The sequence below is a fragment of the Myxine glutinosa genome, unplaced genomic scaffold (assembly GCF_964187855.1).
Source record: "Myxine glutinosa unplaced genomic scaffold, kmMyxGlut1.1 SCAFFOLD_773, whole genome shotgun sequence".
In the NCBI taxonomy this organism is placed as follows: domain Eukaryota; kingdom Metazoa; phylum Chordata; class Myxini; order Myxiniformes; family Myxinidae; genus Myxine; species Myxine glutinosa.
Genome location: NW_027616868.1, coordinates 66,294 through 79,013, shown reverse-complemented (window position 1 = coordinate 79,013; position 12,720 = coordinate 66,294). Strand labels below are relative to the sequence as shown.

At 42.8% G+C, this 12,720-nt stretch overlaps 1 protein-coding gene across 1 annotated transcript in view; it reads left to right on the top strand.

Moving 5' to 3' along the window:
• Positions 1-12,720, top strand: part of LOC137439244 (ARF GTPase-activating protein GIT1) — a gene marked incomplete at its 3' end in the record, with an annotated part of 128,344 nt that overhangs the window by 52,419 nt on the left and 63,205 nt on the right. Inside the window, 2 exon segments of the mRNA XM_078768964.1 lie at positions 6,463-6,549; positions 12,052-12,182. Coding sequence (XP_078625090.1) covers positions 6,463-6,549; positions 12,052-12,182 — 218 coding nt within the window.

The following is a 12,720-nucleotide window of genomic DNA, read 5'->3' as shown; positions in this document are numbered from 1 at the left end:
CGGAAGTGGCCGGAAGCGGAAGTGACGAAAAGGGAGGAAAAAGACACGAGGAAAAGGAAGGTTTTTCTTCTTCCTCGCCCCGCGACGACGAGAAGGTGGAATCGACCTTACGCTGCGCGGAAAACGCGCCGTTGCGAAACGTCTGGCGAGAGGAGTTACCTGGGCGGTAAATACCTTTTGACACGTCCAGTCACCGTGAGTTCGTGCACGAAACCAAGCGTCCGGGACAGTTTGCCCCGTCTACAAAGACGCGTACGGGTCCGCACGTTGGGCCTCGCTCGCGTCGAAAGCCGCGCTGGGTTTTGCCCCGTCTACAAAGACGCGTACGGGTCCGCACTTGGGGCCTCGCGCACGTTGGACGCCGCGCTGGGTTTGCCCCGTGGCTTGGCAAGGAGGTGCGCTGCAGCCGCGGCCCCAGTCCGAGACGGCACGTGTAGAGCACGTCCGCCCGGGGCTCGTTCAACCGCCCGTGTGCGGAGAGGAGAGACATTGACCACGGAGGGAGTCAGGAGTGGGGCTCACGTGAGGAATGTATAAGATTAAGATGGCCATCTTAGAGTTTGTGTAGATGAGTTCACATGGTTGTAATATTGATTGTGCCTGGTTGTGTATTGGTGATTGCTCGGGGAAAATCTCCGTGGTTGTGTCTTTGAAAGTGTTTGGTATCATTACCATTGGAAATATATACTTGCACATCAGTTGTCGCCTGGGTGAAATTCCTATGGATTGCGTGGCGAATGCGCCTATATAATACTATTTGCTGGCGAAGGTCCTCTCACGGTCCGGGGGTCACCGAGACCTGGTATGCACTGAGGGGACCACGTAACAGTTAGACACCAAAACCACCTTTCTAGGTTGAATAATAATTGAGATATGGCCATTTTAAGCTCCTGGCAGCCATCTTGGACGTCATCTTGAAAATGACCCCTTTCCGGAAGTCAGATGTTACTAGATTTTTAGTATGTTATTTAGCATGCCCAATGGTACCAGAATCCATTGAAAAACCTTTTGTATCAATTTTTTTGGGGTTCAACCATATATTGACCCCTCTGCAGTGCCTTCAGAAAATATTCACATTCCTTGACTTTTTCACATTTTGTTGTTACAGCCTGAATTTATAATGGATTACATTTAGATTTTTTTTTTGTCACTGATCTACACATAACATCCCATAATGTCAAAGTGGAATTTTTTTAATGGGTAGCCCATGGGGCAATGCTGTCTGGAACAGCATTTGTCTGTTAATCTGGTGTTTCTATGTATATATGTATGTGTGTGTCCCTCACAAACGTCCACCAATCAGAGCTGAGGATCTGGTCACATGACAGGGGGACAGCGTTTAGTAAACATTACAGTTACATATTTTACTAAAAGGAAATATAATAACCTTCTGTGGACTGTGTTGGGATTCCAGTGGGTGTCGTAAGGTTGGTAGGTTTCAGAAATTCCTCAATACATGTATCATTACTCCCACTAGGGAGTAATGCATTCGATCGTGTCCATGTGTGTGTGTGTTCGTGTGTTTGTGAACAAGATATCTGGAAAAGTCCTGAACGGATTTGGATGAAAGTTGGTGGGATGATTTCCCTTGGGATAAGGAAGAATTGATTAGTTTTTGGTGAAGCTCAGGATATTATTCCGGATCCAGGAATTTTTTAAAGGATTTTTTTACCATTGGAAGATAGGGCTCATTTTTTTGAACATTATCTTCTATATATTCTATATTTAACATTGTGATATGAAAATAGTTTTCATATTTGTTGTAAATGTAGTTTAAAGTCGTGGTTATGCGTTAGAGCGGTGTATTTTGTTAGCAGCGTCGTCTACAAGGTTCTTTTTTTTTCTAATAAAGACATATTCTGTCATTTTAAAACCACCAAAGTGTGTATTTGGTCTCCCCGTTTCATAAGATGTATCGTTTGATATGTATAATGCTTTAAAACGGTTTTTTTTTGTTGTTTTTTTTAACCTCAGAAGAGATATCAACATTTACCTCAGCGAATGTCAATCGCGGTTTTTTTTTGGTTTTTTTTGTATACAAGATCGAGGCTCGTGAAAGAGCTAACATTAATCACACAAAAAGTCAAACCGACACATAAAACACAAAAAATAAGGGGAGCGGTAGACAAGATGGGGAGAGAGGGGGAAGGACACAAACACAACATTTGAGAGCATGGACATCGGGAGAAATGTGGGAGGGGGAGGGCTTGGGGGGGAGGTGGGAGAGGTATAAAACATATGAACACTGCAAGGACTTCCAGGAAAGAAGTTGGAATAAAAAAAAAGAAAAGAAAAAAAAAAGTGTAGCTGGGGTGAATTAGCGGGGGTAGAAAAGATCAAGGTTTAGGATTTTTTTTTTTTTTTTGGCAGTATTTGATGAACTTATAAAGACTTAGGTGAGTTATAAGTGTGACAAGCATGTGCACGGGATTCTTCCCAGAAGAATAAGTGGTCGCATTAGCTTGTACGACTTAAAATGAACGAGTTTTGTTTTGACGTTTGGGCCAGTTTTACATGTTGTATCCCTAAGGAATGAAACGAACGTTTTCCTGGTTTACAATTTTATTTGAAGTCACACATGCCTCAAAATACACTCACTTATATAGAATTGAACGCTGAATCCGAAAATGTAAGTGAAATTGCCTTGTTTTTAAAAAATATTATCTTCTATATATATTCTAAATATATATCTGTGCAGTGTCTGTCTTGTGTTGTCTTGTCTTGTCACTGAACTACTCCCTCAAACTTTTGTGAAATCGTACTGTTCCAATTTGACCCGCGGCGGGAGTATGCACTCTACTGAGTGGCGTTCTAGTTTTGAAATGTGATCAACACGGACCTTGCTCCTGAATCCGGAAGTGAATAGATTATGACGGTTCACTGGTTTGATAATATATCGATACAATCGTTATTTTACATTATATTTGATATATTAATACGATAGTATTAATTTGTGATTGGAATGATGAATGATGCTGTTTGGAATGAAAATATAGAGATATTGAGTTTAAAGCAGAATGAGGAAATGACGCAAGGGTTTCCATCCGTGACGTTCATGGATTCCCCATCTGCAGTTTCGTCATTTTCTCCTTTGGCAGCAATTACTGCTTTGAGTCTTCTTGGATATAGCCTGGTGTTGGCTTAGCGGTTAGGGTGCCGGCTTGGGATCCTCGGATCCTGGGTTCGAATCCCGATCGATCGCTGAATTAACGCCAGGGGGGTTGACTCAGCCTGTCATCCTTCCGAGGTCGGCAAATTGAGTACCAGCTTGCTGGGATGAATGATCCTGGTGTGTACCCCGGTCTAGAATAGGTACACCGTATCCCTGCGCATCGTAAGAGGCGACCAAGGGTTGGCGTCAGGAAGGGCATCCGGCCATAATAAAAAACATTGCCTCAAACAGGGAACCATGATTGTCATGGGGCCCGCAAGGCTAACCCCCGCTCTAGCGGGGAAAATGGCCTTAAAACGATCATTCATTCATTCATTCAGTCTTCTTGGATATGTATGTATCAACTTTGCACATCTGGATTTGGGGAGTTTCTCCCATTCTTCCTTGCAGATTTGCTCAGGCTTTCTCAAGTTGGGGAGTATCGGTGAACAGCAATCCTCAAGTCTTTCCACAGATTTTCATTGGGATTCAAATCTGGGCTTTGGCTGGGCCACTAAAGGACTTTGATGTTCTTGTTTTGATGCCTTTCCAGTGTTGCTTTGGTTATATGCTTGGGGTCATTGTCCTGTTGGAAAGTAAATCTTCAGCGCAGTCGAAGGTATTTTGCAATATACAGGTGCTCCTCGAGGATTTGCCTGTAATTGGCTCTATTCTTTGTTTCCTCTATCCTTACAAGTCTCCCAGTCCCTGCCACTGAAAAGCATCCCCATAGCATAATAGTGCCGCTACCATGCTTTACGGTAGGGATGGTGTTAGATGGGTGAAGAGCTGTGCTCAGTTTCCTCCAGACGTAGCTCTTTGCATTCGGGCCAAAGAGTTCAATTTCCAGACGACAGTGTATTTTGCCTCATGTTCTCGGTCTTTCACATGCCTTTTTGCGAACTCATGGTGTGTTGTCATGTGCCCTTTTCTGAGGAGTGGCTTCTATCTTGCCACTCTTCCCATAAAGTCTAGATTTGTGAAGGGCTACAGAGACTGTTGTCCTTCCGGCAGGTTCTTCCAACTCAGCCAAGGAACTCTGTAGTTCAGTCAGAGTGGTCAATTTGGTTCTTGTCACCTACCTGACCAACATCCTTCTTGTCCATTTTCTCGGTTTGGTCAGAAGGTGAGCTCTAGGAAAAGTCTGGGTAGTTCCGTATACTTTCCATTTTCCAATGATGGCGCTTACTGTGGCTCTTGAGAGCTTTCAACACTCTAGAAATTGTTTTATACCCTTCCCCAGATCTATGTTTCCTCAAAATTCTATGTCGGAGTTCTGCGGACAGTTCCTTGGACTTTATGGTAGAGTTTCTGCTCGATATGCACCTCATATAGAAAGGTGTGTTTCTTTGTAAATCATAGCCAATCAATTGAATTGGCCACAGGCTGGCTCTAATCAGGTTTATGAGACATCTCAAGGATGATCAAAGGAAATGGGATGCACCCGAGCTCAATTTGGAGTGTCATAGCAAAGGGGTTTAATACTTATTGACTCAAGACATTTCAGCATTTCGTTTTTAATTATTTTTTAAAAGTCAAAAAAAAAAATTCCACTTTGCCATTTTGGTATGGGGTATTATGTGTAGATCAATGCCTATACATCTCAATTTAATCCATTTTAAATTCAGGCTGTAACACAACAAAACATGAAAAAATCAAGGGGTGTGAATACTTTCTGAAGGCACTGTATACACACATATACACACACACACGCAGACACACATTGCATACCAAGTGAGTTGAGAGTGGCCTACAGTGTGTGAAGTTTTTTTTATTATACAGGTATCAAGGCAAATGTAAGAACAGAACGACGACAATCGATCAACAGATAAAATGAGGAAAGGAATTGTCGGAGAAATGAGAGAACTGGGTCTCGACAGTTTTAGTAAAAACTCAGTTGTGGAGATTGAGGTTATGGTAGGAAACAAACTTGAAATTCTGTCTTCTATTGTTCGAGATGACTAAGTCTGGAAGGAAATTTCAAAGGAAATAAAAGAGGAGGATGAAAGATTCGATGTGAACTTTGAGTTCAGATATATGCAGATAATGAAGAAGGGGATTCTGATGGAATGTGTGCGACCTGGAGGGCCAGGAGCAGGATGAGCAAGGGCAGAATAGAGCCGGTTTCAGAAAATAAAAAATAATGCAAAGCCACCAACCTGTGTAGGTTGAGCAAGGAGCGGATCATTGGACTCAGCTTCCTGATGTGAAATTCCATTGACACAGAAGGCCTTAGATTTCAAGCTGTCCAGTGAGCATGGGAGTGGGGAGGGAGGGAGAGGGAGCAAGATGGCAAGGACCAGCTTGCCAGTCCCCAGTTGGTATCCATGCACATTGCAGCATTCAGCTGGTAAGTTGCAAGTTGTAAATTCCACACAACAAAGCTGTCGACCTGTATTAAAGTGCACTGATTTTATTGGATAAAATTATTTCATTCCTCCCCTTTGGATTGCTGTTGTTTATGTTTTGGGCAAGAAATAGTTTATTTTCTTAAATGCTCAACTCTGGTTGCTTTGTGTTTTGGCATCCATTGTTATCTCCAATCTGTGTGTGTCATCGTTAGCAAAGCTTGGTGTGATAATAAGTAGGCAGTTTGGCTGTCGATTCGATCCATTGTCAACCATCGTCACCACATTAATTTCAGTTGGCTGGCTTTTTGTTGTTCTGGCAGCGATAGGGAACCACTTGAACTGGCTTTTTAATTTCCTTTGTGGCTTCTCTGCGGCGTTTTGTGGTTGATTAGTTTCCAGGATCCTCCTCTTATTTGGTTTCATTCATTGTCAGTCAACACGTCAATTTAAGTGGCTTGTGATTAAGTTGAAGCATACGGTAAGTTTGTTATGTGGAGTTCTTGTTGTTTATGTAAAGGCCTTGTGCGCAAGCGGCAGGCGGTGATCGTGAAAAATGGGACCGAAGGTCCTCAAGTTCACCTGGATCAGGAGCAACAGTCAATAACGTCATAAAATATCAATTTTGTTCATGTGCAGAATCTGGTCTCGTACATGTTTACAGGTCATGCTGTTGGCTGAGGGCTGCTGATGCAATACCCCATGTAGGTTAGGGCAGGATTTTTTTTTGCGTTTTAGCCTTGATTTTAACCCGTTGATGAGCGCAGGTATTGATGCGGTCAATACACCTTCGTTTGGCACCAGATATGAAACTTATCGCCAGGTTTCATCAAAATCGTGTGTTTGTTTCAAGTGTGGTGTCCACGTCTAATTGTTTGCATTATTTTCCATTTTACTGACGAGTTGTTTGTTGTTTTAAATAAAAATGCAAAAACGGTGTGTTGTCGATTCTGCTCTTCGCAGCAACTTCACTCGAGCGTGCGGACAGCCAACACCGAGACGAGTCTTCGCTTGCTAACCTTGGGGGCTCAGGCAAACTTCTTCCATCTGGTCAGTACTGCACATGCGTTTGGCTGCAATTTCTGCACTCATCCACAGGCCGCAGATTCTGCGGTGAGTTGTCAGAGCAATGCCACATAATTCAGCACTCAAAGTCCGTCCGCGTGCGCACGGGGAATTTTTAATCCCGTGGCAGTTTCATGACACTTTAACTTTTAAAACTCAACCGTTGCACGAAGATTTTTCCACGGGTAACATTTGAGCCAGGTTTATTATTTTTTTGGGGGGAATATGCTGATTTATTGCCCCGGAACAAACTGCGCTTTGTCCAACTTATTAGTGCAATTGCCAAGTACCCATTCTTGCAGCGGGACTTGAACACGTTGCTGCGGGAAAGTGAACCAAGCTGGAATCGTTAATATCGGTCGAGCCATATAACTCCAATGACATATTCGAATGGAAATCTAACTCTCAATATGTTTAAGCTTCCCTTTTATTATGGCCTTGTTGTCAATGGACACTTCGAAGGTGTGTATTGATTTGTTTGGCATTCCTAATGGCACGTGTGTTTGTGTTTAACATCTCTCACTTTTACAGGATGTTTCCATCAGCATAAAATGACAAGAGCAGTGCATTTCGGAGATGTTAATTATTTACCTCTAATATCCATTTACTTTGCTAACTCGATGCCATATGCTCCTTGTATGCAAAGCTGTGGTTCCATCTCGTGCTGACGTATGGACGTCTAACCTGGATGCTTAAACCATACTACCGGAACTGTAATTTGGTATTGATTCAATTCTGCAGAGTATGCATTTATTCCTTCACCCATATAACCCTGTGGACCATATAACCCTGTTGGGTTGTGACTTGTGATATTCGAACCTTTGCTATGCTTCAATATTTACCTCTTCTGAAGAAAACGTAGCTAGTCATCGGAGAATTGCCATGTTGCTCTTGTATCGTCAATTTATAAACCCAGCGGACTCAATAATGGTTTTAAGGCAGGAGGTTCAATTCTTTCCCCAGATGTGATCTACATATGGCAGCAGTCTGAAACTCCTGGTCAACTCTAACACTCCGAGCAACTTGGGATAGGCAATAAAATGCTGCTGAAGGAATCACTGGCCAGGTCTTTCTTGCTAAATATTAAATATATAAATGCAGCCAGTCTTCACACACCTACAAAATGTTAATCCTTTTAATTGTGCTGCCTTTAGATTGCCAAAGATGTATTTGTGTGCATCATAGCAGCAGTCATTGTATCCAAATGATACCTTTCCCTATACTGCTGAAGCTATCAGTATTTGATACTTGTGACTAAAACTAACTCAACCTGTGAACTTTCTGAACTTCGTTTCTCCCAATTTGCAAATTCTCCCTCATGGTCTTGGTGAGGACCACCTTCACCACAAAGGCCTCCTGCTCTTCCTCTGCTCCGATTGATTAAAATTATCATATACTTATGAGAGTCAACATCTCTCTGGCTATTCACAGAAAGCCAGCAAGTCTGGCAGTTCACTCAAGCAGATTGGTAGGGACTGCAAGCAGGACTCTCTTCAGGACTAGTCTCCCATATCTACTGCCCCTGATATTAACTCATCCTGGGAATTCTTCCACAGAACCTTACTCTCTCTCATGCACAGATTAATCCCATCTCATCTTAAGTTATCCTCCACCTCTCCTCCCTCATCTCACCCTACCCCTCCCCTCTCTTGTATTCGATGCTCCCCCTCCTTCTTCCTTAACGGTATGGACCTCAAACATCCGGGGCCTTCGCTCAAACCTAACATCTCTCCATACAGGTTGCTTTTGACAAACCAGAGTTGATCTGCTTAACAGAAACTTTCCTCCACCAATATGTCTCTGATTCCTTAATTTCTCTCCCTGGTTACTCTCTCCTCCGGTATGATAGACCTGAGCCTCGTCCTGGTGGCGGGGTTGATATCTTTATCAAAAACTCTCTTCCTCACTCTCCTTGCACTGCCCTCTCTCCACCTCACCCCTAGGAGTACCTCTGGCTACGGCTTCCCCTTTGCTCCCACCTTTTGTTCATATGTGTTCTGTACCGTCCACCAAACAGTGATGACTCCATCTACATCGTGCTGTCTGATAATATGGACCAACTTCTATCTACTCATCTCAACTCTCTCTTCCCCATATGTGGCGACTTCAATTGTCATCATATGGCTGGGTTTGGATACCTCTCGCTCCAGCCATGGCACCTCAGCAAAGGACTTCTGCGACTCATTGGGACGGATACAATCTGTCAATTTCCCGACCCGGATCTCAGTCAATGGAGTATCTTCTCTTCTTGACTTGGTTACGACAAACTTCCTTGTAAATGACTGCTGCTCTTCTTCTGCTCCAATCGGTTCATCTGATCATGTGCTTGTTAAAGTGGACATCTCTCTGACCATTCTCAGAGAGCCTCCTCAGCGTCGACGAGTCTGGCATTTCTCTCAAGCCGACTGGCATGGTCTTCAAGCAGCCATCAAACTTCTAGACTGGTCTCCCATCTCTACTGTCTCTGACATCAACTCATTCTGGGAATTCTTCCACAGACACCTGCTCTCTCTCTCATGCACAGATTCATCTCATCTCATCTTAAATTATCCTGTCCTTGTTTCCACCCATGGTATCCTGAATCCTGTGGTGAGGCAGTTGCTCTAAAACAACTTGCCTTCTCTTCCTGGAAGGCAAACCCAACCAAAGGCAATTTAATTGCATTCCAAAAAGTCCGCAACAGGTGTGTGTCCACTCTCAGAAGAGCCGGGAAACAACATCTGTCCAACCTCAAGAATGAACTTTCAAACTTGTCTCCCTCCTCTAAAACCTGGTGGTGCCTTGTTAAGTTTGTCTCTGGTGTTTTCTCCCCTTCCATGCCTTCCGTCACTTAAAATGGTACCACAGCTGACTCTGCTCGTGCGAAAGCCAAATCCCTCAATGCTGTGTTTTCTTTTAAATCTAGTTTCTCGGTACCCATCCTTTCCAGTTGCACCTAACAGCTCCTGGACGTTCTATTCCCCTCTTTATATTGTTCCTTTTGTTCTGTTGCATCGTGATCTTTTTCACCAGAGAAGGTGGTTTCTGGCAACCCTAGGCTATTATTCTGCAATTGGGCCAGACGGCATCAGCTCACGTATACTAAAAACCTGCTCTGTTTCTCTTGCACATCCTCTTTTCTGCTCCTTTTCATTTGCCCTAGGTCATCTTCCATATGCTTGGAAATTGGCAAACATTACTGCTTTTCATAAAAAGCTGCAACAACTGATCTACTCAACTGCAGACCTATCAGCTAACTTCCAATTATCAGCAAGGCCATGGAATCCTTCATCACAGTTGATATGAAAGTCTTCATTTTCTCCAACAACTTCATCTCAGATCACCAATGTGGTTTCAGATCAGGTCACTCCACCTTGGACATGCTGCTTCTACTCTCCCAACAATGGATAGAGGCCTCAATGTCAGGCATGAGATCAGGGCCGTCTCTCTAGAAATATCTTATGCTTTCGATACAGTCTGGCATCCTACTTTACTCTTCAAACTCTTTGCCTATGGCATCCAAAGTTAACTCCGCACATGGCTTACTGACCTCTTCTACTCACGTAGCCGACGTGTGGCACTCAACGGAATCCTTTCATCCCTGTCAAGAATGGAGTGCCCCAAGGCAGTGTTCTGAGCTCAGTTCTATTGAGTATTCCTCTCTTTCTATTGTTCCTTATGTTCTGTTGCATTGTGATCTGTTCAGTTCCACAAGCCTTGACTTTGCTCGTGCGAAAAGCACAAGCCTTGACTTCCAAAGAAAAAAGAGCAGATTTAACCAAGATTCAACACATGGGAAATATTTTGTGTCATTGTTTGGATCACCTTGGATAGGGCATGCTCAAATGAATTTGCAAATTTCACCCCCACGTGACCTCGCGCCTGTGAGTCTTTGTCCTCCCTCTCCCTCAAGTCCCACCCTTTTTGTGTAAAGACGTCATACATAAGGTACGAAACCAGTAAACCTCACTTGAAAAGAAATAGAAATCCATCCCACAGTAGTGAGGTAAAATGGCAAGGTGTCTAACCACATAGCTCCCACATACCGCGCAAGTGCTATTGTCATGCCAGCACCACGTAGAACGACCCAATTTGCTGGACTGATTTTGATGTCTTAATAACAGTAACATGGACATGGTAATAAGTAGTAATAAATGAAAATCAAATTGATAGTTCTTCATTTTATACCCACCTCATCTCCCATCCTCCATGGACATGTCTTTCTATACAAAAACATTCCTCTAATCCTTATTTAACTTGGCTAATCTTTTCATTCAAGGATCGAAGGCTTTCCAGAAGATTGTGCTTGTCACGTCAACCAATGGGCTTAATGAAAATAGAAATTCATTTAACAAAGCAACGAGTTTTCTTTAAAATAATGTATCAACCCAGATATGTTTTGATAATTTTAAGAGAAAATGGATGTATATAATCGATTTTAGTCTTTGTTTCAGTTATTATGCAATAGCTTTCATAAACCATGTATAAACAAACGGTGTGTTTTAAATTAAGTGTATTTTTCATTGCTCGTTGAAAACTGTTGTATCTGCCGTGTATCCATCATTGCTGACTTGAAGTGATCGACGACGAAATGTTTTATGCCTCCACGGACAAAGTCGCCAGGGAATTATGTTTTCAGGTTGTCCGTCCGTCCGTGATGGGTTTTCGTTACTGAGCTAACTCGTGAACCATTGATGGGATTTTGACCAAACTTGGTATAAGTTTATATTATGATGCAGAGATGATCTGATTAAATTATGGGGTCAAGAGGTCAAAAGTCAGAGGTCCAGTTCGGTAAAAATACTGTTACAGACCTAACTCATGAACCATTGATGGGATTTTGACCAAACTTGGTATAAGTTTATATTAAGATGCAAAGATGAACTGATTCGAGTTTGCCATCAAAGGCCAGAGGTCATGTCAGGTAAAAATGTTATACTTGAGAACAGCTGAATGGATTGAAATCAAACTTGGTACAAGTATGTCTAATGATGTAATAATGTCTACCGGTATGCCTCATCCCACGATGCGACGTCGAAGACTGCCGTTCTTTATATATTTTTTCCAATCACTCCATGACTTGATGCACTCTTTGTGTGGTACGTGTCTGTTTTTTGTTTGCCAATCCAAGCTCTTAATGAAGCTGAAGTTGTTTGGATTGGCTGTCAGGAGAGAGCGATGCCCCAGTCAGCCTGAACCTGCTGTGATTGGCTGAAAGCAGATAGCACTGGAAATCATTGGCTGAGAATTGTTCAATAGTTGAGAGTAAGGTCATGATAGTCGGATGAACTTCAACAAGCAGAATATTTCAGGATTGTCTCCGAAGAAGCAAAATCTTGATGTTTTTTCTAGTTCACATTCTGCTTGAATCACAGTGTGCCTATGTCTGTGTGTGCGTACATAAGGGGACAAGATTAGGCCAAAGATGAGGATACCATTGAGGCTCAAATTAAGTACTGTATCATCACATTGCTTTTCTTGACTATCCCATGGTCTTCCTATTCCCAGGAAAAGGGCACCACATCTTTGCACGTTGCAGCACGTTCGGGTCAGAGTCTGCAGGCCGAGTTACTCATGGTGTATGGGGCAGACCCCGGTGCCCCTGATGCCAATGGTGGAACCCCTGATGAGTATGCACGGTGGGTACTGCTGTGACCTTGAACTATGTTTAAGCATGCCATACTTGTCACTTCGCCCCACTTCCAATATACTTCTATATCCAATAGACATACAAACGACAGACAAATTATAGCAAGAGTCAAAATCCTGATACATTTGTCTATTGCCCACTAATGTCGATCTCGTACATGTAAAAATTCACTGCTGTTTACTGTTGTCTTTGTCCTGCATGTGATTTGAGTAAATCTCCTCCATGAACCTCAGACCACAGTTAAAAATTAATAAATAAAAAGTTTGCCAAAAAGTTATTTCAATTCAAAGAAAATAAACGTTTTTGTATGCAGAGTGGTCAGCTATTGGTGTGTGCTGCATTGGAACAGTGAATTGGGATAATAGACGTGGAAGTCCGATTAGGGTGCTGACGTGTGCGCAAGCCCGCACACAAGGGCAAATTCAATAATGGGCAAAGGAAGAGCAAAAGCAAATTACCTTGGCTACTTTACCCATTTACAAACTGCAGATGAGCATAATGCGGCCTGCAGACTAACAGGGTAAAGC